General features: G+C 45.2%; 2 protein-coding genes across 5 annotated transcripts in view; both read left to right on the forward strand.

Annotated features, from left to right (window-relative positions):
• The window catches only part of pard3ba (par-3 family cell polarity regulator beta a), a 150,753-nt gene extending 129,456 nt beyond the window's left edge, over positions 1-21,297 (forward strand). The window contains exons 25-26 of one of the 2 annotated variants that reach the window (XR_011240287.1): positions 10,207-10,303; positions 21,211-21,297. The gene's annotated coding sequence lies outside the window, so the exon portion shown is untranslated. Of the gene's footprint in view, positions 1-171; positions 190-10,206; positions 10,304-21,210 lie in introns of those variants that run through there. The other variant, XM_069520609.1, reaches the window with a different exon arrangement.
• nrp2a (neuropilin 2a) overlaps positions 21,255-25,845 on the forward strand; it is a 57,825-nt gene continuing 53,234 nt past the window's right edge. Inside the window, exon 1 of one of the 3 annotated variants that reach the window (XM_069520614.1) lies at positions 21,255-21,370. In XM_069520614.1, the coding sequence (XP_069376715.1) occupies positions 21,349-21,370 (22 nt within the window). In that variant the 5' untranslated portion in view covers positions 21,255-21,348. Of the gene's footprint in view, positions 21,371-23,430; positions 24,338-25,845 lie in introns of those variants that run through there. The other 2 variants (XM_069520613.1, XM_069520615.1) reach the window with 2 other exon arrangements.

Here is a 25,845-nt window from a genome sequence, read left to right on the forward strand (position 1 = left end):
CAAGGCCAACAGGGACCAGGCCTCTGCAGATCTGTCTCGTCTCCGAGCTGCTTTGACCCCCTGATGTCGGAGCAGGGATCGACCTTCTAAAACCAGCCGATGCAGGCTGATAAATGCCTGATCAATTGTTTTCATTTAAACCCATTTTTAAGCAAATGAACTCTTTCCCAGATACAGTCGGGGCAACATCAATGCACCTCACCTACTTCAGATGATCAGCTCAACTGTGAGTATCGAACAAAGGCTTTTCATCAAACATTTCTATCCACGTAGTAACAGAATCACGAGGATTTTCACCATCCTGTGATTACAAACCGGCCCCAAATATCCTGCTAACGCATAGAACTAAAGCACATTTGAAGATACAAAGCTGCTCTGCTAATTTTAGCCTTCAGAGACGAGTATTTCAGTCAAGTTTCACACTTTAAAGGACGCATGAAGGAGGTTTGCATGTTTTAGTTCATTAAGCGTCACATGGTCCGTGGCTTTACCATTATCAAAGGCATTACCATGCCTCGATAATACCATGATAACGCCATGGTAATGGTATTATGCTGCAGTAATACACTCTCAAGCATGGAACATTTTTTAAAGCCCTCTTCCACGAGGCATTCAAAGGTTTTTGAAATTTGTGCTGATGAAATTGTTGCATTTATGGGCTATTTTCTTTCAAGAGTAAAATCTAAATGACAAAACAGTGAGAGGGTTCTCAAACATCAGACATCAAGATGGACATTTTACCAAAATATCAACAAACATTAAAACTAGAATGACACTTGAATGAGCACATACCTCTGTCAAGTCCCCGTAACTTCATATTAACACCAAATTGCACATTCAGGCGGCTTTCTGCTCTACAGCTCGCCAGATATTTTTTGCAACTTTTCCTGCCAATGTCTGGAAAAATACTGAGTGAGCCCATGTGAGTATTCAGCAGGAAAATGTCAATAGAAAGTCAACAATAAACTCTAAGCTAACTTCTATTAAAAGTAAAGGTTACTAATGGAGTAAGAAAATGAAGAGGAACAGATGAATTATTAGGTAAACTATACAAAGCACCGGTATTTTCATTATCTACATTCATCATAACTCAACAGTCAAATGAAACCTACAAATCCTTGATTCTGACAGTCATTATTTCCTGTGGTTCAGCAGGGGCCACATCCTCAAAGCCATTCACGGCACTAAAGATGCCTTCACTGTCCGTTCACTGTATTAGGAGGAAAAAAACGGCCTCCTCTGAATGCTTGTGGTCAGTTTGCTGCCAGAGACGATAAACAACAGCAACTTAACAACCAAGAATTAATTGCGTTTAATGTCCATTATACAAAAGCTTGGAAATCACTACAAGGGGTACTTGGATCAGTTACAGTGTGTGAGTGTGTGTGAGTGTTTCCTCTTTGTTCGCGGCCGTCGAGTGGAGATTCTTTTAATCAACCACATGACACACACTCAGACTGGACACGGTCACGGCCGTCTACGCGCTGACAGACACACTTTCATGCCTCGAATCGGCTCATACACACGCGTCATGTGAGGAATTCTCCCTCTCCTACCCAATGACCTTTGATTCAAAGGAAAACCGTACCCTTCCTTCACATCTATCCGTCTACTCTCTCCACCCACCCTCCCCTTGTCGAAGTTCATTGATGATTCCGCTCACTTTCTTTTTGCTTTTTGAAAATCCACAATTTCTTCTTGTGAGTTTTTTTTTCTTTTTTGCATGAATTCAACATCTCATAAGCCCTTTTTTTTTTCTTCCAGTTACTGGTGAAGAGAGAAAAGAAGAAGCACGCGCTGTTCCCCAGTCAATGAGCTGCAGATTTTGTTTGGGGGTGGGGGGTAGAATTCCCTGGTTATGTTCTCCTAACATTACCTATTCAGCCGGCGCCCCTGTCGAACACCTTAACTTGTTAGCATGTGTCAGTCAAAAGCCTCGCTCTGGGGAGGGTAAAGGCAGCTGAAACGGTTATATCTCTCCGACGCAGCCCAAAAAAAGACAGAGCTGTGAGGGAAACACAGAAAGATGGAGGGGTAGCAGGTAGAGGGAGTGTATGGAGACTGAACACTATCATAATGCAGAACGGAGGCATGGGTTGGCTCCTGCAGCGACCTCAACCTCCCCCTCGCCCCTCCATCTTCATCGCGTCCTCTTCATTAAACGCACATTTCAGCGCAATAGCCCGCCTTGTCCCTCTGTCCTTCACCTGCCGTCATTCATTTCAATTCAGCCCTCGTTAGGGCAGCTCAGTCTTGGGATGGTGGAGTGGTCGAGAGCAGGACGAGCTTCTCATTTAATTATACAGTTCATTAGAAAGCCACCCCCCCCCCACCCTGCAGGTCTGAGACGGGCCACGGGAATATCACTGGTGGCTAATGTGCAGTTTAAACGGCCTGAATATGGAGATGAGTGGAGTTATGGATTAGCGGCACCCGTTAGCCTGCCCTTCACCCACCTCATTCTCTTTAATGTCGGCCGTGCAGCCTTTTCATACAGTATCACTCACGTTGGAGTGGGCGCTTTTCACCCACCATGTTTGTTTGATATTGTTCACGAGCTGTGAAATTGAATTTTCCACAGCCGGGCTGATATTGGAAATAATTTCATATCCTGTGCAATATTCTTGCTTGGTTTCACCTTGTGCTGTGTTTAAGACCTCCGTTTTACTTAATGTCTGTTGTTTTTTTTTTTCCTCTCTCCACCTTTCTCTTTCTTTTTGCCGAGTCGATGCAGCAACACTTGTTAATTCAGACCATATTTACCCTAAAAGCAATGTTGGCTCGCTGGCTTGCCTCTCGTTCTTTCGCCCACACATCACATCCGAGCCACCAACCACCATCTTTTTATACCAACCGTCGCCATGGCAACTTAGCCACCGCTCCTGGCACAGCAGCCCTTCTTTTTTTTTTCGGAGCTGATGACATCGTCGTAGCAACAATGAAAGGTTCATACATTCCATTATGGAGAAAAGCAGAATGTTTTTCTCTCATTTCACTGAACATCTGCTCATATAAGATCATATTCTATAAACTCCTTTATGAAAAAGTGGCTTTATTCTTTGCAACAACACTGGTATCATGTGACATGTAGGAGCAGGCAGCTGGAAAACCATCTGCAGCACATTCAGGCGTTGAAAGCGGGCGTCACTATAGTGTGGTGAGCTCTTATGGTTGCAGCCAATTAGCATGAATTTATTCAGTAAGCTTTTTTTCTGACATTATTTTCATTTAGTATCAAAAACATGAGAACATTCAGCGAGATTTTTCCAACCAGTGGATGCAACATCACCTCTGAATGGACCTGTTCCCTGTGGAGTTTCTCCCAGGATCCCATGGTACGCTGCCTCTGTGCCCTCGTCCAAACCCCACCTGAATCTTCCCTGCTTTCCTTTCACTCCGAAAAACCACCAAAAAACAGCACTCTGCACTCCGGTGCTAGCCCCAAGGCTGGCGGCGTGGTTCTCCGGCTTGTGATGTTGCCAACAACAGCTGAAGCCCATGACCCCTGCGCCCCATCCATCGGGCTTTCAGCACCAGCCGTGGCCTCTGACACACACAGGACGACAGCCAGAGAATGGAAGCATGCAACGGGGAAATGCATCATCTGAGAGACCATATGAAATCATGTGTGTGCACTTTGTCCAACACTTGACATGCGTTTAGTGGAAGTGTGGTCGTGCAAGTGCATGTAAAGTTCTAAATGTTTCCAGAGGCAGTGCTGCTGCCAAACTGTGGTTTTGTGTGTGTGTCCAGACTGAGCTGCCTGTCATGCACACACCCATACCCTTAACTTAAATCCTTATTCTGTTACTCATAGGTTTCTACTGCTGTTTCTCACACACAGCACATTTGTAATGCTCTGCCCTCACACACCAATATGTGTGTGTGTGTGTGTGTGTGTGTGTGTGTGTGTGTGTGTGTGTGTGTGGCGGAGACTCAGCTGACCGCCTGGCAAGCACTGTGAAATTGGCGCCCTTCTCATCCAGATGCCAGGTGTTTTGCTTGGCAGTCAGGGGGCTCTGGGGGGTGAGCTTGTGTCAGGGGTGTTGGGTTGCTGTGTGAACGGCAGGGAAAAGGATGGAGCAATGTGTCGTGTGTCCCTGTTAGCCCGGCCGCTTGGCTGAGGCCGAACGCTGCCAGGACTCGCTAAGTTTCCACACCAGCTTGAAAAACAGAGTGCGATGTGCCGCCTTCGCAATGAGCCAGAGGTACAGGAAATCATTATTCCTCGTTTAAGCTTATTTACCACAGTGACATGTGTGTAAGTCAGATGTGTCGATGCAGATTCAGCAACATCTGGAGATCTTGGTTAGACCTGACATTGTTTTTCACGTCTTGGTCCTGATGATTGCATTTGGTACAGTCCATTGAAATTCAAAGATGCGCTGCTGTGATGGAATCAGGTTTTTAAATGCAGCCCCTGAATTGAGAAACGATTTCTGGCTTCAAATGTGGCAGATGGAGGATATTTTGGCTTCATTTCTGGGAGTGGGAGAAAATGGAGATGCGTCGTCCGTCTTTATGAACAGTCTGAGAAAATATGTTCTCACTTTCCTTCATGTTTCAACCAAGTGGAGTTTAATCCCTCAAAAACACCATACCGGTGTGGATTAGATAAGGGTGAAGACAAAGTGGAGCCTCATTGGAAAGTCACTGTGGCAGCCAGCAGTGTAATGCAGCCACGCATTCCTTCCAGAGAATGCCAAACAGCTCGCTGAAAATGAGCTGCAGCCTCCGACTCCATTAGATCTCCGCTCCGTCTCCGCTTTCTCTCTTTCAAACACACACACACCACGCCACTGCAGCTCCGAGTGACACATACACACACCTTGCTCCTGCCACCAGCTTCATTAGTGCTAAGAAATGTCGTGCTCGTTAAGGCGAGGCAATTAGTGGCTAATTGAGAAGCTCTCTGCAGTGAAGACAAACTTGCCGGCTCTTGCAACCGGTTTGTGCGTCAGGATTCCACCTCTCTCTCATTTTCTTGAGGCGATGGCTCACTACAGAGTCGCAGCCTGAGGGAGATGAGGAGCAAAAACACTGTGAGAAGTTTGCAAAGAGTTTCAGGTGGCACAAACATCAGACACATGATTTATATATATATATATATATAATTTATTATTTGTTTTCTGCTCAGACAGTTTAGAGCATCTTTCGCAGAGTTGTGTCATGCGCTACAGGAAGAAAAAGGCATAATGGGAAGTTTCTCTGAGTCATTTGAATGTGCCTGCCCCTTCATTATGCCTCTTTTCTAGACATAACAGTCAAGCTGAGACACACACACACACACACACACACACACAGCAACTGCCTGCCCTTCTCACTCTGCAGCTTGACTTTCCATCGTTCCGTCTCTCTGTTTCTCTCCTCCATCTCCTCTTTCCATTCTGTCACTCCTCTCCCCCAATTCTTTGCAGTCCACAGATAAGCTCTGTGATAGGGAGGAAATGAGAGTGACACACACACACAGACACACGCACAGCATGCCAATCTATTTCACTTGCTGCTTAGATAAAAGTCCCCTGCAGATGAGGCCGATAAAGCTGCAAACAAGCGAAATAAAATGATTTATTTTGTTTTGATTAAAAGTTTTGTAAACACACACACACACACACACACTCGTTCTGTCTCTTTGTACCCACTCACACACACTGTGGATTTCCCCTGTAAACATCAGAGCTGTGTGACCTGCTCGGTCTGACCACCCTCTGAGAGACTGTGTTTTTATAACACGCCTTATCTGAGCCCACCCCCACTTCAGAGGGAGACGGGCTGTGGGGCTGAGCCGGGGATTCCCTGTGTTGTGCTTAAATCCCAGCACAAACACACATACACACACACACACACACACACACACAACCCTGTATTCTAGCAGAAGGGATCTACCAATGTGGGCAGTCACTCGGACTCCACACAGTTAAAGGTTAAGGTCTCGCCACACGAGAGGCTGCAGCCGACTTGACTTGAGAAGTGACTCATGAAAACACGTACAGTTGGAGACGCCCTGGAGGGGTGAGGCCTGTGGGCGTCCACGAGGGCGAGTCACATCCGATTTGTCCTCTCGAGTGGAGGCTGAAGTGTTCTTTGACATATGTGAGTCAGTAGAGCAAAAACGTAGCTCGAGGGGAAGAAGGCGAAAAAATATTTTCATTTAAAAAAAAAAAAGGAAATATTAACACAAAACATGAAAAGAGTTATTGAGAGGAAACAATAGCGTGGTTTAAAAACAGACATATATGACATAAGTGCTTAAATGTCTGTGAGTGTTGAGAATGCCGGGCATGCTCACGCTCTCAGTCTCCAGCAGCAGCCAGGCTCTCCTCCTCCTCCTCCTCCTCCTCCGTCCCTCTCCGATGAGGCATATTGATGCAGCGTAAGGAGGTTAAGCCGTCGGTTTAGTGTCCGGGTGGCCGTGACATTCTGCCTCGCTGGCCTGTAATTGACTCGTCGGTGTGTGTATCAGTTAAACCTCGGCTCACCTGCTCCGTGCTTGTCGAGGGGCTTGTGATTGACAAGCTGCTCTAATGCTGCAGCTCTGCAATTTTGAGCACACTGGGGTTTCTGCCATTGTTGTTTCTGGCAGGTATTCTTTTTCCTAAATTTTTTATTTTTTTTTCTCTTGCTCTTGGCATTTCTCACACTTGTTTTGTTTTCATCTGTCTGCTGCTGTCTTTCTCAGTCCGTTGGACCGTACGTCTATCATCACTTTTTCTGTTTTCAACCTCCTCGACTCAGGCCTTCCAGCTCATGGATCCAAAATGTCAGTTTGTTTAAAGTCTGAATCAGAATGATCCAGAATCTGGGAATTCATCTTACTGAATGAAGTAACTTTGAATTGGATCACTGATCAAGAAGATCAAATCCTAATTACAGATTATCTAATCCTTCCCTTCCAGTTTTACTCCCTGAAGACAGTCGGACCCCTTGTCTGAATTTCCTCCTGCAGCAAACGCACCTGAGCGGCCGCGCTTCGATGCCACTCATCGCAAAACAAGACGTGCATCTGTGCACGTAAGCGGAGTTGTGAAGAAGATGATTTGGATGCCTTAACAGCTTGTGAGTGGAACCACAGCGGGCGTGCAACACAATGCGCGCCTGTGTTGTCCTGCATGACATCATTACCAGACGCAGTGTCCCGCGACTTTAGGATTCAGGCATTCCACTGAAAAGCTTGATCCAGACTGGATTACGTGATGTAAACAGATTTTTAAAGATTCGATCTGATCTGATAGCCGAAACCGGATCAGGTTACCTCTGGACAACTGGGCCCCGGTGTTGAAGTTACATCGCTGTGCAGAGACCAGCTGGGGCTCTCAGTTACTCTGGAAAGTTTGCTGCTCATGCTACAGGCATGCCGCTCTGCCTTTGGCTTGGTTTCAGCTGTCTACCCCTGTACATGTACACATGCACTTGCACCCGCTCACTCTCTCCGTCTCTCTCGCTCTCTCTCACACACACACACACACTCACATGGACCATATGTTCCCCAGTGACTAAACGCCAGTACAGGAGCATTATCTATTTAAGGCCACTAACTCTGCGGATTAGATCAAGATTCTGCCCCATAATGGCTAGTCTGGCACAGCACCCTGCCTCAATTAAGGCCTACTCCGACGTGCCCCTCATACACTCACACACACACACACACACCCAGATGTGATCGAACATGAAGTGAAAATGCCACACACCCTTTTTTTTTTTTGTTTAATTGTGTTTTAACAGGTTTCATTTCTTCTACCCTCACATTTCTTTCCAAAGCGACATTTACATCATTTGGAAAAACCGACGCCTGCTCATATAAGCCGTCTGCTGGCAGGGAAGAAAAGCAGATTAAAGCTCATGATTAGCATTAAAAGATATATTAAAGCCCTTCACTTTAAAGAAGTAATGGTTAAGAGAATGTTGGAATCTGTGATGTTGAACTTTACGATCCAAACACGTCTTTCCTTCTCTGTTTTGGACTTTTCTTTTGGAAATAGTTGTGGGGGAAACAAGAGGTAACTATAGTGATGACGATAGTTTATAAAAACAGAAGCATGTGTATGTTTGCACCTCTAATGGAAACGTATAGTTTTTGCAAACCCAATCCGAGCCCTAGAGAAAACTACCCGATGCAGTTTTCTAACTTAACCTTATATCTAACTCCACATACTTTAATGAATCACATTATGGGGACTTGCTTTTAGTCTTCACACATTTAGGTCCCCAGAAGATAAGTAATACCTGGACCACACACACGGCGTACATAAAACTCTACACTTTTTTAATTCATGCTCGACCGTGCACATTGCAGCGTCCTCCCTCCACATATGATCAAACTCGCACACAACCAGACACACCATCCTCCCGTGATGATGAAGTCAGGCCATTTGCTATTCTGGGCTCCCACTTTTATTTGTTTGTATCATGGAAGCCGCTCTGTAAAGTGCTTGGAGTTGGGAATGTTGGAATAATGAGGCGAGCCTGTAAATAATGAAACAAAGGATGTAGTGCATCAATTAAGAGCCATTTACTGCCTCGCGTCTATCTCATCTCCATGTCTGTGTCTGTTTGTTTGTGCCTGTGTGTGATTTTTTTTTTTTTTGTGCGTGGGTTTTTGCAAATTCGTCCCCGCGCTACACATATCCTAAAAGCACATGAATCAAATCAGGAAACATCGCGGCCTCGTGAGCTGTCCAGATCCATATTGAGGACATTGTCACCGCAATTGCTCCTTGACAGCCACGCACACACGTGCACGCTCGCATATAATCTTTAATTGCCTCCAAAATGTTTATGTCAAGATGGGGTTGGTACGATAATAGCCGGGGACTGTGCCGGCCCACACTAATGGCATCTCCATATTTAGCTCCTCACATCAGCAGAGGAATCAGATATTTAGTGGCGAGCAAAAGCTGCTATTGTTGAGGTGAGGTTGTGCTGCTGGACGCCGGCCAATTCATTAAAAATCTTATCGCACCAGAAGGAAATCTAGAGCATCGAGGCGTAGCAGGAAGATTTTAATAAACACAGCTTATGTGACATTCTCAATAATGTGCTTCTCTGTTTACTTGGTGGAGTTTTATTTGTCATGCTGCTGCAGGACCACGTTGTGCTGCAGTGTTCCCATCCTGCTCTCCATCATACTTATATTCCAGAGTTTATAAAATCCAAACTTCTTATTATGATCTCTATAAAGATCAATAAATAGATGGATAGATTATAGAAAAGTGTTCAGAGTGCAGAACTGTACTTTATCTCTTATAATCGTTAATTTTTTCACATTTCTACCAACCACCTGAAAAACAAAACTAGTGTAGACTCTTATGAGGAATGAATCATCTTATAAAATATGTTTGAGCCCTCGGCTAAAGACCGTAATGATATAATAACAGGAAAGAGCTGACATATGTTCCAGCCTCCATATACATCTGCACCCATAAGCTCAAAGCTGCACCAATCAATATTTTTATGTCAACTATGGATCGAATGACTAATGTAACAACCCTTGAGCCTGCTGAGATTGTTTATCTGTGCTTCACCCACAAAGTTAACTATGACCCAGTGAACAGAGATAGCAGTAACATATTTAGTAGATAAATTGCCACACGCTTTTTTGCAGGAGTTGGTAAAAACCAAAACCGGGCCAAAATAAAAGTTGCACTTCGATTCAAAAGTTGGCCAGAAACATAATTTTGTTCCCATGCCCGAGTGGCCTTTAAAGCAGTTTCACTCCGTGTAGTGTTACGTGCTGGAATATTATTTTCAAGTGTGTTTTACGAGCCTCTCAGAATATTTGTTTCAAGTCTCCTGCACCTTCCGCACGACGCTTCAAAACTGGCCGTTCACAAACCAATGGTGACATCACGGTGGGTTGCAACTCCGCAAGGTGAGTTTCAGCTGCTGTCGTGTAGAGACTAAATTCTCCCAGCAGGCATTTGGACGTGTCATATGTAGGAAAGCACATGAAAAAAATGAACAATGGCTGCGTTCAGTTCAAGTGTCACAGTACGATCGTGATCCCGACACTGAGGCAGCCAAATTTGCTTTCCACATTGTGACATGTCAAAATGTCTCCTGTGAAAAAGGTCCTGTGGTCCACCCACACAAGTGTGGTGTGCCGTCCACCAGAATATATGGAAGCATCTCTGAATTTGGCATTTGAACCATGTGAAGTGCTACGAGCTGGTAGTAAAGTTTTTCTGCATTTTATTATTCACCAAACAGGAAACCACCGGAGCCAAGAGTTGACTTTTCGATGGGTCTTCATCGCTGAGGAAAAACAAGAGCGATACCGGTGTCTGGAAGAATTCTCATCTCACAGGTGCAGTGTGTTCCTCTCTTCATCTGTTTCACACACCCCCTCACACACTCGCCAGGATTTTATTATTCTGGATTTGCATATCAAACAGTGTCATATTAGACGTAATTAAAGGGAAGAAACCAACTCCAAAAATATTCTCTTCATCTTTTCTGTTTATTCGCTATTGTCAGCAAAGGGCTTATGCTTTAAATGGACAGCGAACAGACAAGCAACATGAATGATGAGCGGCTTTGGCTGTGATCCCAGATGTTCTCATAACAGTCTCCAGACAACATGAAATACAACACGGCACCATGAAAAGGGGGAAGGCGATTCCACAACCCTGCCACTTTTAAACTGTTCCTTCCTCCATTTTTATTCTCTGTGTCTTCTTATTAGAGAGATGTAACAGTGCATCAACACCAAGACTCAACCCCCACTCTACATTTTACTTTGGATATTTTACAGACTAATAAGGTTGCTGCTTCATTTGCATTTTATTATAGGGAAGTTAGAAAAGTTGGGAAAGTGCTCTTAGAGGAATCTTTCATAGATGGAAATGTAGCTGCACACACACTCCGGCTGTAGTAGTGATGACCTTGCTATCGTTTGCAGCAGCTGCCGGTCCATTGTGTGCTGCGGATCAGCTCAGTTACCCTCCGCACCACCACATGGACTCACACACACACACACACACAAATGCTGCAAATGGCATCCCAGTTTTAGCCTGCCTCTCTAGCCTCGGCCTAATTATCACGGAAAAAATCCCATTGAGGTCGCTTCACAAACCTCTGAGAGATTGACATTTGCTAAGTCGGAAACTTGTGCCGGGATTTTCTATCACAGCCACAGAGAGCAGAAAAAACGGGTATAATGTGGGATAGGAGGCTGTGTGACTGCGACGCATGCGACTCTTCCATATCTGGGTTGCAGAATAACAAGTGAATGATTTATGGATGCGAGCACTTTCCCACAGCGGCTGAGGATTTGAAGTAGAAGTGAAGCGACAACAGGCTCAGGCAGATTGTTGTTATTTACTCAGCAGGAATTCAGAATGTAAACTGAAACTGGCCTTTTCCAAATAATGAGCAGTTTGTTGCTGTCATTTATTTCTTCATTGTTTGAATATTAAAAAAGCTTGTAATCACAATCAGTTCTCTAAGTCTAATAACCGTGCAGGGATTTGTCTTGGTGACATTGGAGGATAGCAAACAAATTTACAAATGCATCTGTGATTACAAAATACAGCCTGTATCAAACCGTCACTTTGTAAGTGAATTGATTAGAGGGTCGTTGCAACTAAACATCTGTTTAACTTGATTTAGACCAAACTTTTCTTCAAGTCCTTATAAAACTTTCTGCTGCTCATGAAACTGTTGAGGATGTTGTTACAGAAAACTTGAGGAAACAGTGTTGCCCACGCTGTTGACTGACAGGTGATGTGTGGGAAGTGCCTTGCAGAATCACATCCAGAAGTCAAAGATTAATCCTCTCAGATGAACTGCAGATCTACCGTTCAACACAAAGTCTGGCCAGTCAGACTCGACACCTCCATCATTCTGGTGCTGTGCGGGTTTTAGCAGCACGGCGTCCAGCCTGCCTCCACACCGCCGCCAGTTTTGAAGTCCAGACTCGCCTGAACGGGAAGCGTCCTGACCCCGAGCGGGGCGGGCGATGCTGCGGCACTGTGGCTATTATTACTAATGAGCCTGACATACAAGGTGCTGGCTTAGACAAACAGGTTGGTGACCCCCGAAAACAATTAGAGTCTATTGTCGTGACCTTTCGACGGTAACCACCCTGGAACCTGGGATTGAAAATAATGAGTCAGAGCTGCAGTCGTTACCTGCAGGGGAGGAATGTGGCCTGTGTGTGTGTTGCTGTCAGAGAGCGATGGCTTTGCAAATACACTCAATATGGTTCAGGTTGTGTGTGCTGCTGTCAAGGGGGTTGTTGTAGTTTACCTTCATTTGTCTGCGTTGGAAGTCGTGCTTTATTGTTTCATGTCAGAGAGTGAACATTTGAGTTAAGTACTGTGTGTACTTTCATAATTTACTGCATCTTAACTCCTCTCTAACTTGGCTAAGTTCAGCTCGACTCTCCGGCTGGAAGCCGATCGCATTCAAGCAGGCAACTGTGCCGCCGTCTGAAGATTTGGACGAACGTTTCCGATCACATGTGGTCATCCAAGCCGTCTCTCTGTTCTGGCTCTTTTCCCCTCGCTCTCGCTTCCAGTTCTTCGGATTAGATCGGTCCAACGTGCGCAGCCGTGTGGAAGTTGAGGACAATGTTGCCAGTGCTTCAGTGTAAGATCAACATCTTTCCTATCTCTCTCTCTCTCTCTCTCTCTCTCTCTCTCTCTCACTCACACACACACTATCTCGCTCTCCGTCTCCTGGTTGTGTGTTTACAGTGTGTTTTCCATCCATAGTGCAGGCTCGCTTTGTTGTGCCTCTCTGGTACCCTTCCTCATTTGCCTTCGACAACACTGATAATCCCCCAACAAGATCCCTCATTCAAACCCATCTCACCCACACACACACACACGCACACACACACACACACACACACACACACACAGACGCATGCATACACATTTATATACACACACATTAACAAACATTTCCAGATGCTCAGATGCTCAGAAGCACATTCACATGCACAAAACCCGGAGCACACAAACACAACCATGCACACACAGACACACACATACATATACTAGGTGCCAACCATTGCCATGGCAACTCCAATCAGCAAAGGCTCCATTTCCCCTATTACAGTGGGGATATGACAGTTTCTCTCTCCTTTCTGCCTTCCTTACATTTGGATTCTTTCTTCTCCTCCCTCTCTCTTCATTCCTCTCTCTTTTGCTTAGTCGTTTTCTTCATTTCTTATCATCCACCTCCCTTTTCTGCTATTCCAGTTCCCCCTCACACTCACATCCACTGATACAAATCAACGCCATGACTCTTATATACAGTCTATGGTTTATGCACATATTCCTGCCTGGTTCACTTAAAGCCTTAAAGTTCTTTCTGTCTCTACTGATCCCAGTTTAATTCCCATTTTATTTCCATTCTTGATATAGAGCTTTTAACTGACATGATCAGCTTATGCATCCATACAATACGTACTGTAGGAGGTGCACCCTAGAGAGTTTGCCATAATATAACACAGGGTTAGTGTCTCTTATCTACATTGGATGATTCTGCACCTCACGATTTATGACCATGTTCAAAGTTCAGTGCTAAAATGTGCCATTTCGTGGCAAAATGGTAATCAAGACCGTGGAGGTGGATTGTAGTTCTTCCTCTCGGTTCTGTGGACTGAGTCCTGCAGCGGCTCAATTACTGCAGCTCACGTTTCAGGAAGAAAACATTGTCTCTATACGTTCCAGTGCGGAGGTTGGGCTGGTTGCACACTCGTTGAAATTGAGATATGTCTCAGCCCGTCACTGCAAGCAAAGACAATCACGACAGAAATGTCCAACATGGTGTTTCTCATTCTGGTCTATGTTGATGTCCCAGCCTCTTAGTGTGACGGCTCATGAGACAAATCCATGTCATCAAAAAAAAAAATCAGTGTATTATGCACCAGGCCTGTGCAGCATCTCTGCCTGGGCTTGTGCAGCCAGATGATTGACGGCTTACTCCGTTTTTATTGAGAGCTCTTTGCTTGTCGGCGAGTGACTCGGGGGCGATTCTCATATAGTTTGACAAAACCAGGAGAAGGATGTGCGCTGGAGAAATGACACTTAATGGGTAGAGTGTGAAGTCAGGCTGTTTGCCATGTTTCAGTCAAAATGATTGTCAGAGGATCATCTTGCAGCCATTATCTTATTGTAAAATGATATCAGAGAGACGAAGTAGATCAATTCAACCCCGGTTAAGTTTGTCTGTTTTACACCAACAGCAGCGGGTACATGCAGCTTTTTAAACGCGTACATCTGCATCAGATAGTTGATGGTTGAAAGCGGGAAGCACAACACACAACAGAAGAAAACACCATGGAAACACCAGTGACAGTGTTACAGTGGTGGCGCTTGTACATCTTTTACAAACACGAATGCTCATTGTTCAATTTACAGAGTTGCCCAACTACTCGTCTCCCCTGTCCTCACCCCCCGACCCTGCTGTCGTCCCCTTCCCCCTCCCTCCTCTCTCCCTCTTAAAAGACCATTTAGGGTCCATTCACTTCAAAGAACCCCCCTCAGACACTTAATGGCACCATTGTGGTTTCCTCTTCAGGAGAAACAAAGGAGAGAGGCGGAGATGGAGGGAAAGGAAGATAATGTTGTAGTTTTTAGATAAAGGTCATTTAGTCCTTTGAAATCCAATTTTCTTATGAAATCAGTGAATATCTTCAGCTAATTGGGCGTGAGTTGTTGAAATGAACTTTTTTAAAGAACTTTCTTCACTCAAGTGACATTATCTTCTTTAAAAATGGCCGCTGGCTTTGCAGCTACCGAACCATATCAGCCTCTCACGACTCTCGACTGTGCTTGTCACTGTAAAACCACACACTACTCACTTACAGATGGTACACACACAGACACACACACACACACACACACACACACACACATGCACAAGTGTGTGAAACCCTGCCAAACCAGCAGAAAACTGCCAAACTCTGCTCCTCAGAGTTAAATCTCAAGAGCATCCAAATTGAACAGTGACACATATCAGACGCCTCTCACTGGATTTTAAAGTGTATATCTAGCAGCTTTTCGTTTATGAAGATATTTCACAGGCAACTGTGTGTCCGTGAAGTCGGAGCATCACAGCAAGTGTTGAGGAAAGAATTATCAGTTACAGCTAATTATTCATGTTAATCACCCGTTTGGAAAGTTTCTCATCTCATGTCTTTCGTGAGCTGCACGATGACTAGAGGAGGGGATACTTTAGACATTTTAGGAGAGAGGCAGTGGTAAGAAACCGAAGAGACGGAATACAACGCAAAGAGAAAATCAACATCCCACCTGAAATCTCATCTTCTTTCATTACGTTCGCTCTCCAGATCAGAAAACTGGATATGAGGTCAGCCAATCAGAGAGTACTGCCTGAGGAGACTCAATAATTCACTAATTAATTGGTAATTCGTTAAGAAATAAATACTATTATTTCACCCGCGGGGAAATTCCCATTATGTCTGTTTTGCACCACAGGAGGTTTGTTTTAGTGTCTGATTCAGCTCAGCTCAAAGTCCATTAAGCTCTATAGGTATAAGATTGATGTTTGGATTATACGCAAGCATGTGCACAGAAGTCCGGACATTTTCCTAAATAATGCCAGACCCCCCCAAGTAAAAATTATAGGGAAAGTCACAGCAAGGAAGTGATGGTGGTTCTAACACTTGTCTTGTGTAGTTTACTTGTCAATAATGACACTGTCGGAGTAGTAAAGCTTTTAAATCAATTACACCTCTGTAAGACCTTGAAATTCTATTTCATTTTGATTAACAGATCAGATCAAAACCATCTCACGTTGTTTCATTAACCTGATTTTCAATGGGACTTAAATGTAATTTCAAAGAAAGAATGACAAGTCGAAAAACAAATGAGCTCTTTTGATAATGTGTTATAATTAAAGGCTGTGGAGACGTAGTCTTATGGCAGACAGGGATTCTGTTAATCTGGTTGCATAAGAACTTCACATATAGAGCTTTTTCTTATCACTTAACAAAGTCCCACTTAAGAAATGTACAAGTTTCCTTTGAGATTTTCTGCCAGTGAAAGCAGACGAAGACAGAATAATACTTTTAAAGCAGGAATTAAAAAGAGTCTCAACTTGACTGAAGTAGTTCTTGTATTTCTCCATGAAAAACCAAAACCAGCCTCTCAGCACATCGGGCCGTGCACCAATATCTTCAGACAGAACTTTAAAACACGCGACACCAAACGTCAGCTTATCTGGGTCAACACCAACACGCCTGAGTTTGGCAGTGACAGCGGTCACATGTTTCATTCATCACCAACCCGCGATAGGTTTTTCGCCCTACTGTAATTAATATGGTATCAACCCGCGAACTGTACATCTGCAGTCGCTTCATTCAGCCCGAGGCGGCACCAGATCAGGTCTGGCTGGATGCTTCTCACTTTCACTTCTCCTCTCCATTGAATTGGTTTTTAAGAAGATCTTTCTTGACTCTTGAACACTTCAGAGGGAAAAGAACTAAACTGACAGAAACCATCTTTAAGAAATATTAATTCATATACTAAGTACTTTGACTTTTTAGTTTGGCCGGTGTCCCATCCATTAACTCATTCATTCCCATGACGCCACTAAAAGGCGACCAAAAACAAACGTGAGCCCTGTGAGAGACGTGTGCTGTTGTGTGTGTTTTGTGACGTGTAGTGTATTGATTAAACATGTATTTGCAGTCAGTGTCCTGGGACCAGACATAAAAATGGAGAAAATGCAAATAATGTAACTTTAAATGTACTTTAACTTTCTTTAACAACATCTCTATATTGGGGATTAACTGTATAAACAAGTGAGATGACCTATTCCTCCTCCCTGATAAACTTGTTTGTTGTGTTTGCCCCGTCAGCCGCAGATCATCATCCATCTCTGCTTCGCCCGGGTTCACCTGAGGTCAGGGCGCGCTTGATAACACCGCTGCTATCTCCTCTTTATCGATATCTAAATTACAAGCGGCCCGGGACACCTCGGGAAGCTGTGAGGGCGCATACCAAACATACCTGCGTCAGCCTCCTCTCCGAGAGACGGGCCTTGATAAACAGCGGCGGTTGAGGCGAGGTATTTCCACGACTGACGGTTATTGACTTGGCGTTACGGTGATTTGTTTCTGCGCTCCGGCACAATTGATTAACCATAAGGAAACTCTGGAGACGTTATTGGATTACTATTCAGAGAGATTGAGTGTCAGTCTCCGTCCGATTCCGTATCTCATCCATCTCTCTCTCTCTTCAGAATATATTAGTCATTTTCAATAATAGCCGGCTGATACGGAGGCGTCTCCTGTCCTGCATTTGATATTCTACATCCACCGCTAAATAACGATGGATCCATAGGGTTGTCTCATTCACCTGTCGGCCTATTCCTTCTTTCTCCATCTCTGTCTGTCTGTCGCTCCCTCACTGCTGCTTCCTTTTCATGTCTCTCTGCTGGTTTCAGATATATCAACCCCTGCTGTGGATTTTCTTGTTTTATTCCGTCTCTTACAAGTCCCTCGACTTTGTGGAAGTGCTGCGCTAAATTGATGGATTACGCTTTTAAAGAATAGAACGTGGGTCAGGGAGGTTTAAACATGAGGAACAAATAGATATTTTTTTGTGTAACCAATGGGCAGGAGTTGCACTGGAGTTAAATGAGCTAAATATATGACTTTGCTGAATCATGTTCCACTGGTCAAATCAGATATAGTCCCAAAACTATTTAAACTATGTATTGATGTAATTACAAGAGCCACATGGACTCAGTCAGACATTTGATCAGGGGGGTTTTGCGTTCTCAACATGCACCCCCTCTGGAAAGTTTCAGGAAAACGTCCAGGTTCAGTGCATGTCTGCAAACAGCTAGATATTCAATAGTAGATATGAGTGCCTGACTTTTTTTTAATCAAGATACATGCATCAAAAACACCATATCTAACGTCCTTCTTGGCTCATGTCTCATCCTTCAACCAGGTTTTGTAAAAAATCATCCAGTAGTTGTTGCATGATCCTGCAAACAAACAGACAAACAAATAGACAGGGATGAAAAACAAGCCGAACACAACAAAGCACCAGCCTTCACATGTGCTTGTGTAAATGCCAGTGTGTCCCTCTTTGGCCCCACCATCTCATCTCGAGGAGACAAAGATATGGTCCATATTGCCTCCACTGGTGCATATCAAGGTCAATCAGTGACAAAGGGACGCACGATGAAGCAAATGTCATTTAAAAGTGTGTGTGTGTGTGTGTGTGACACGGGGCCACTCACTTACATGGCTGACACAGATGTTACCTTTGTGGTCAGAAGGCTGTAAGTCAATTAGGTTTGCTAATGGGGCTGAGTGCTTTAGCTGTCTTTACACGCACACAAACACACAGGCACACACGCTATTGATAAGATTACCATGGTAATGTGAATGCACCGGGGTTAAACCACATTAAAGAAGCCGCCTTTCTCAAAGATCTGCGCTTTTTTTTTAACTGTCCGCCATCTTATCCTAAGTGCCCTCCTGCGTCGCCGCTTTCAGTGTCTCTCCCTGTTTCTGTTAATGAGACTTTTCTTCTTTTCTTCCCTCGCTCTCCACCCGCTTCCTCTCTCGCGGCAGATGCGCGGCAAATCTCCGACTTCCTCCAACCACCTGCCTCACATCTACAGCTTCATCTTGTTGCCTGCAAGTCGAGCAGCTAATTACGAGCATCTTTTTGAATTCAGAGAAAATGTTCACAGATGCTTCAACAATCCAACTTTATTCAAACACATTTCTTTCATGACAGGAAAACATTGTGTATCATGTATATGCCATACTGTATATGGAAAACGTTATATATACATTTAGGGCATTTTACAACTGAAAGTCTGGACCAAGTTTCATGCCAAACATCCAAACTATCCAAAATTCTGTTTTCATGCGACACTACAAATACATTTGGATCTGAAATGTGGTTCATGGAACATTTCACACCGGTAACTTTGGTTCAAGTGAACTAAGGAAGGTGTGAAACCCCCTAATAAGCACAATAGAAGTATGTACACTATATTTATATTAAAAATGAAGCATGGATGATGTAATATTACACTTCAGAGCCTGACTTCCTATAATAAAGACATTATTCTTTGTTTTCTGCCACATACTGTTGCAGAAAGGTGCAAAACTGTAGCTCCTCACAACACTTTCATCTCCTCCCTTACAAAAGAAAACTCTCTCTTTCTCTCATTAGCATGCATTTATCCTGCAGTGTTTTCTCTCCCCGGTTTGTCAAGCGCTGATCTTTCCTTCAGAGGCCGAGTGATAAAGGCCCCGCAGAGTAAACAAGGCGTGGAGAATGGCCTCTTGTCTTTTTATTATTGCCTCCTAATTCAGCGCTCATTCCTGCCGTGGCAGAGCGAGCGGGGGCCTGCGGACCCTGCGAGAGGTGGAGGGGGCTCAGAGACATGGGGGGGGAGAATGCACAAAAGGCAAATATATATAATGTACGTGTGGAAGCATAGCGAAGATCCTGTTTTGCTCAACATTTGTTATTAGCAGCAGAGAAAAAGCCTAAAGATGAGCTGCAGCATCTGCTGTGAAGTTTTTCTGTCGACTGAATTTCCGCTGTTATTTGAAAACTGCTCAACACGTCAGGTGCTGAAAGCTGTCTGGAAAATATGTGTTGTAACCCCCCCCCCCTCTCTTTCTCTCTGTCTCTCTCTCTGGGCTTCAGACTAAAAAGAGGGGTGGGCGATGGGTTTTGCAGGGAGCAGGGTGGCGAAGGTCACTTTGATGTGACTATAAAGACGCACAGCAGGCCAGTGGAAGACATGAAAGAGACGGAGCAGAAGCAAAATAGATCCTGGTGGAGGAGCGGAGGAAGATACGTTCTCCCCTTTTCTCCGCTGCAAAGTACAGACGATAATGATGCTGCATCATAAACAAGGGGCGGCCTGGGAATAGAGCAGGCATCTTGCAATTAAAGTGGGCAAACAACATTTCTGAAGCAAGCCGACGACAGCTAAGGGGAAGACGCGCACAGAAAACAGCAGCCATCTTGCACGCATCAAAATCACAGAAACAGCACGTTATTAAACAGGTTAATGAATCACCATTCATCAAAATAGTTGGCACATGCTGATATCCACTTATTTACTGAATCAGTCGTGGATTCTCGCTCCGAGGTGCTTTGGATATGCTACGATTGAGCAAATTAGTCTGGGTAGCTGTCACATGTGCAGCGGGCCTGTGTGTGGATCGAATATATCAATCATCTTAATGTATGCATGATCTAACAGCAAGTCGGTTTATATTTACAGCATTTTCCTAAAACACAGCCTGGATTTCTCACCACCTTGGCTTGATGCAGTTGCCTGCCCCCCTTAGGCTGAGCTGTGTACTGCAAATGAATCCCCCCTGCACTGGCTCATGAGTAACAGCAGCCAGTGCCTGACAAACTGATCTAACGCTCATGCGTTTCTGTATAGCTCTACTTTGAGGTTTCCTCTCCATCTGCTTCTGAAAGTGTTTTGATGATTGAGACGTTTTTTAGTATCGGAGGTAGCACATGCAGAAGCTGCATATACACACAGAGGGAGGAGGAGGAGGAGGAGGAGGGTTAAGACAGACACCAGATGTTTCCATACAATCCAGACAGCGCAGCAGAGCCAAGATTAGTGCATACAGTATAGTAGGTTGTGTACAGTGTGTGTGTGTAGTTATTACCCCGGCCAGGGCATGCCCATATCCTGGGTGGCCCATCAGGAATCCGACTGTGGCAAGTCAGTCTAGAAATAGCAGGTTGGAAGATGGAGGAGGTTTGTGATTTTGTGCCTCCTGGTAAAAGAAGGGGGGGATCTTTCTCAACAGAGGAGATATCAGGGGATGTGTGTGTGCACAGATATGCTTATAAGATAAAGATCAGATGAAACTTTAATGATCCCAAGGGGAAATTGGGTCACTGCAGCCGTAAAGAAAAGTGTGTGCAGATAAAGAAAATATAACAAACGGCACATTTTTAAGATTAGAGGTGCAGCAGCTTCCTCTTATTTTTAATGCCCAGCGTCTGTAGGCCTCTCAACCTGTGCATGTATAACAGCAACACCTCATTATGTGGTTGTCATCCCTGAAAGTGGTCGGAAAGATCTGGAGCCTATGACCAACCACTTTTGATCTTCTCCCAGTACCCTCACTGTCACCCCACCTCCACACACACTCGAGATGCTGATAGGGTCAAGTCGAGGCTATCTCTAGCTTATCTCCCCCCGTCCTCTGATCTAAAGCAGTGTCTGTCCGCGATGAGGAGAAGATAGCTGAAGGCGTCGACTTGGGATCACTTGGCGAATACCAGGCGTTCACGCCGTTCCCTCCTTTGGACCCGTGGCCGGCTGACTGGCGAAACACACTGATGGGTTGGGGGGATGCTGAGAGAGCGCAAAAGAGGTAAAAGAGGTGTGTGTGTGTGTGTGTGTGTGTTTGTGTGTGACAGACGAGGGAGAGAAAGAAAGAGAGGGAGAGTTATCAGTCATGCTGTCAGTCTCTGGAGCCGGTTGTGATAAGAGAGACAGTATGGGTCTATCTCTCTCTGTCTCTCCCTCACACACACACACACACACACACACATAATGGAGGGGGGAGACCCTTTTGTGTTCCCCTCCACCACCCATGAGTGAACACAGAGCAGGTGTGCTGAGGTGAGGAGTTGGACCGCATGGCAGCCATTTGTCGACTGTATTCTGAGGCGGAGAGATGACAGAGGGACTACGGATGAAACCTGGAGAAAAATACGTTAGAGGAAAAAGGGGCTTCAGGTTTTGCAGCTGCAGGTTGGATTTCACTGCTGTGACACCTAAACAGCCTCTGACACTGAGACATGCATGAGTACCGTGGCTCTGTATCTATCTATCTCCCGGCTTCTCCTGAACCTCCATTAGCCATGTGCTGACCCAATATTTTGGGGGTTGAAAGCTGGTGGTGGGGGCAGTGATGTTGACAAATGGGAGAGAGGAGTATCAAATGACCCCTGGGGACTGGGAGGGGGAACAGAACAGAAAGTGACCCAGTGTTCCTGTGCTCTCCCTTTATCTCCCTGCATCTCCCTTTATCTCCCTTTATCTCTCTTTATCTTTCTGAAAAGTTCAATATGGGGGTTAAGCAAAGTTCAGCCAGCTCCCATTAGTCAATGCTTTCTCATCAATATACACTAACACATGAGAAACGCAGGAAACAAACACATCTAATGTGCACAAACAGCTCCATGGAATAACAAACTGGTTTATGCCAGTGTGGAGTCCCCACCCAGAGGCTCAGATTAGCCAATCACAGTGACGTGTGACAGGCGCCGCACCCTCGGGCGAGAGGTGGGCTTGAAGATGACTGACGGGCTGCGAAGATGCTGCAAGTCGATGGCATCAAGTCGACCTGGGGGATGCAAAGCGGCGGAGGGTGACAGTTGACTGAGGTGACAGACACACAGTCACAGACCTGTCATACAACCTTCTGTCAAGGGCGCGGGGGCCTTTTGTTGACTTTGTTTACGACTCGTGACCGAGGAGGGGAAGGCAACATAATAGTATTGTTTGTCTGTGTTCCTCGCTGTCATCGTGCGCTTTCTCTCCAGCTTTAATTCAGATCTATCGAGAAAAAGCAGTTTTACCTACAAAGGGGTTAACGTCCCTGGCAGAAGGGGCACAGTATGTTTCCCATGTGTCCTGACCTTTAGGAATGCACCTAGCTGTTCCAAATAAGGATGCCAGCGAGGCTACATACTGTACCTCATTATACAGCCGAGTCTCAGCCAGTCCGTTACATTGCACGGTAATACAAGCCATAGGCAGGGCACATGGGCTGGACGCTGCAGAGGCCTTTCTCAGCAGATTATTTTGGGCTCACTACTGTGTCATTACTCGACCTCCCCGCTCTGTATTTAGGCCTGTTGATTGTAGGGCTGAGCTTGGGCAGGGCCGAGGTGGGCTCTCCCCTTCGTTGAGTTGAGGGCTTTGACATTGGCCCCCGGTCGTTTGATGTGTCTTTTGTGGTGAAAGCCGGCCGCGTGCCATTTGCCGCCACCCCCCCCCCCCTCGGCCACACACTCCTCTCCCTCTCTCTCTCTCTCTCACTCTCTCTGGGAGTCACCGTCTCCTCTCTGTTCCTCGAGGAGATGTTCTGCTGACTGACATTACAATTTGTGTTATCTCTGCCTTATCTGTGGAAGAGGTCCTATCTGTGGTATCTGTTGGGTTAAGGTTAGGCTTATGGTAACATTAGGTTTAGGGTATGGTTAAAGTTTAGGTTAAGTTTAGGTTTAGGCAAGTAACTGGTTATATCTCCAGGAAATCATGTCCCCTGAAATCCTGGAGACACTCTCTCTCTTTCTCTCTATCTGTGTGTGTGTCAGAGAGTGAGAACGATGCGCGTGCCCGTGCACCCTCTCTCTCCCTCTCTATAATCAGCCACCGACTGGAGGGGGGCGGAGCCGAGGCACCGTGACTGTAACGCGATAGCTTCTCGGCTCAAAAAGCGGAGATCACTCCCACACACGCTCCACACACACCTCGCGGTCTCAGGCGAGGAGCACACGCCGGTGTCGAAGCGGAGCTGAGGCTGCACGGAGCCTCCACCACCACCACAGAGGGAGAAAACGCAGGAGAGAGCAGCGGTGGCAGAACATGATTCTGGGGTGTTTTTGGGAACGCAAGAGCGCAACGCAAGACTTTCACACCGCGTAAAAGCGCAGCTGCGGACACGCGGACTCATTCTTCCCAGGCTGTGAGATCTATTACTTTAAGACTCCAGCTTGCTGCTACTACTAAAACCTCAAGTGGAGAACTCAGATCTGTGTGCGCAAAATACGCGGGGACGCAGAGGCAGGGGATACGCGGAGTGGGTGACTCTCATTTGGAACTTGACGCACAGTGGAGCCGTTCTCTACCCGGAGCGCAGAGATCAACCCGGAGCCTCCCAGCTGTGGAACACGCAGTTTTGATTGCAGGAGTTTGTTTGCGCTCTGTTTTTTGGATGAGGTTTGGTTTCATCCCTCCTCTGAATGGAAAGACTCACCAAGCAAAGCGCTGCGCAACTGAAAATCTGAATTCCTCCAGTGACATGTAGTTGTCACATAGTTTTCTCCTCCTATGTTTTAATAATCGCCGTGGGATTATTACTCAAATTCTTTCATTTTCACTGTCACCAGCTATTTTTTTGGTCCTGAAAGGGTGTGGATCTCTCTTCCCCTTTTCCCTTTTATATATTTCTCATTTTTGGAGAATTTTTATCACACGAGGTGGAAACATTAGAAATTTAAAGCTCCCCGCGAGTTTTCTGAATCATCCAAGATGGATTTTGTGCCATCGTTGATTGGATTGTTAATCGCAATGTGTCATCTGGCGTTTAGAGTCAGAGGAGAAGAGGGTGAGTTTAAGTCACTTCTTTGATTTTTTGTTCTTTTACGCATGCATCTGTTTCAGCCAAAAACCTAAATTCGAAATCATACATGCATGACTTGACATTTAGTTTAATCTCCTGGGATCATACATCACCAGTTTGAACATTTTTGAAAATATTTCCCAATAACTCCTTGTCATATGTTTCAGATTATTCCAACACATGACAAAGCCATTGTGTAATAACCAGATCCATTCGCCTCTTGCTCTATTTGATGTTTTTATCCTAAATTTGGTAAATTTGAGGTGGAAGCCAAAGGTTACGCACATGCACAGTATGTTTATATACGAACGTGTGTGGAAAACCGTGGGAACCATGATGGCGTTTCAATATTCAAATCCATAATTAATTCAGTTTTGTGCCAAACTTGTTTTTACGCATAGAAAACTAAAGAACTTGGATGCTGACATCAAATATTCAGCAGATCTGAAACAGTTATCTGTCCCAGCTAGACTGGGTCCAGGATGGAGCTTTGTAGCAGCAGCTCATTGGGCTGTGAATGATTATATGCATGAAGCTTTTTGAAAATCCAAACACATTGTTTACCCCGAGTTGTTTCCCCCCACTCTTTGATTTAATAATTCACCAAGGGAAATAAACAAACCCGCGCTGATTAAAATGCAGCTTCACATCAGAGTGGAAACAGGTTTATTTAGACGTATGAGCACCGCCTATAACCCGCTATTTTTACAATTTCTGGTGTCTAAAGACGCCGTGCGTAAAAGCCACGCTGTCGCCTAAGGATCTGACTGGTAGGACTGTAATCACCACCATTATAATCATTATCCTCATCAGCCACCGCGAGGACTCTCTCTCCTTCATTATCCCCTCGTGTTCCTGTGCAGGGTGAAGGCTGGGCTGCTGGTGGCCGTGCGCCGGCGGCCCCCAGGCGGCGGCGGCGCACCGTCACCTCGGCGAGCTCTCAGCAATCAAATAACAATAAGCGGGGAGATTGCGGAGCAGGGTGAATAATAATGGTAGGGACCCGGAGCCTTGCTTTACGGCACTCAAGCAGGACTAGTTCTTGCTGTACTGTAGGAAAACCAGTCAACACATGAGGGTAAAGCTCTAGTAGAGAAACGGCAATTAAATGTGGAAGCGTAATTAAATGTGGATTTTACACCAGGGAGCAGACACTATTCACTTTGCACGCAAATAATTATAATAATAATAATAACGTGTTGCTTAATTTGTTCACAAGATACGTGCATGGTGGAGATAGGGCTGCATGTGATGATGGGAAATATACAGTGGGCTCACAGAGAAGTCACGCCACCAGTAGGATGACACATGGCCTTTCGCTCACTCACCCCTGCAGGCACCTGGTCCAGTATTCTTGATGCTTTTACTGCGCTTTGACTCCGGGTGTCACAGGTTTATAGTTTATGGAACTCTGCGCTTTCCTGGCGCCAGGTGGGACTTGTGCGTAAAAGGAAATGTGCTTCGTAGAATAATGTTTCTGTCATATCTGTATT

The sequence above is a fragment of the Paralichthys olivaceus genome, chromosome 24 (assembly GCF_024713975.1).
Source record: "Paralichthys olivaceus isolate ysfri-2021 chromosome 24, ASM2471397v2, whole genome shotgun sequence".
Taxonomy (NCBI): domain Eukaryota; kingdom Metazoa; phylum Chordata; class Actinopteri; order Pleuronectiformes; family Paralichthyidae; genus Paralichthys; species Paralichthys olivaceus.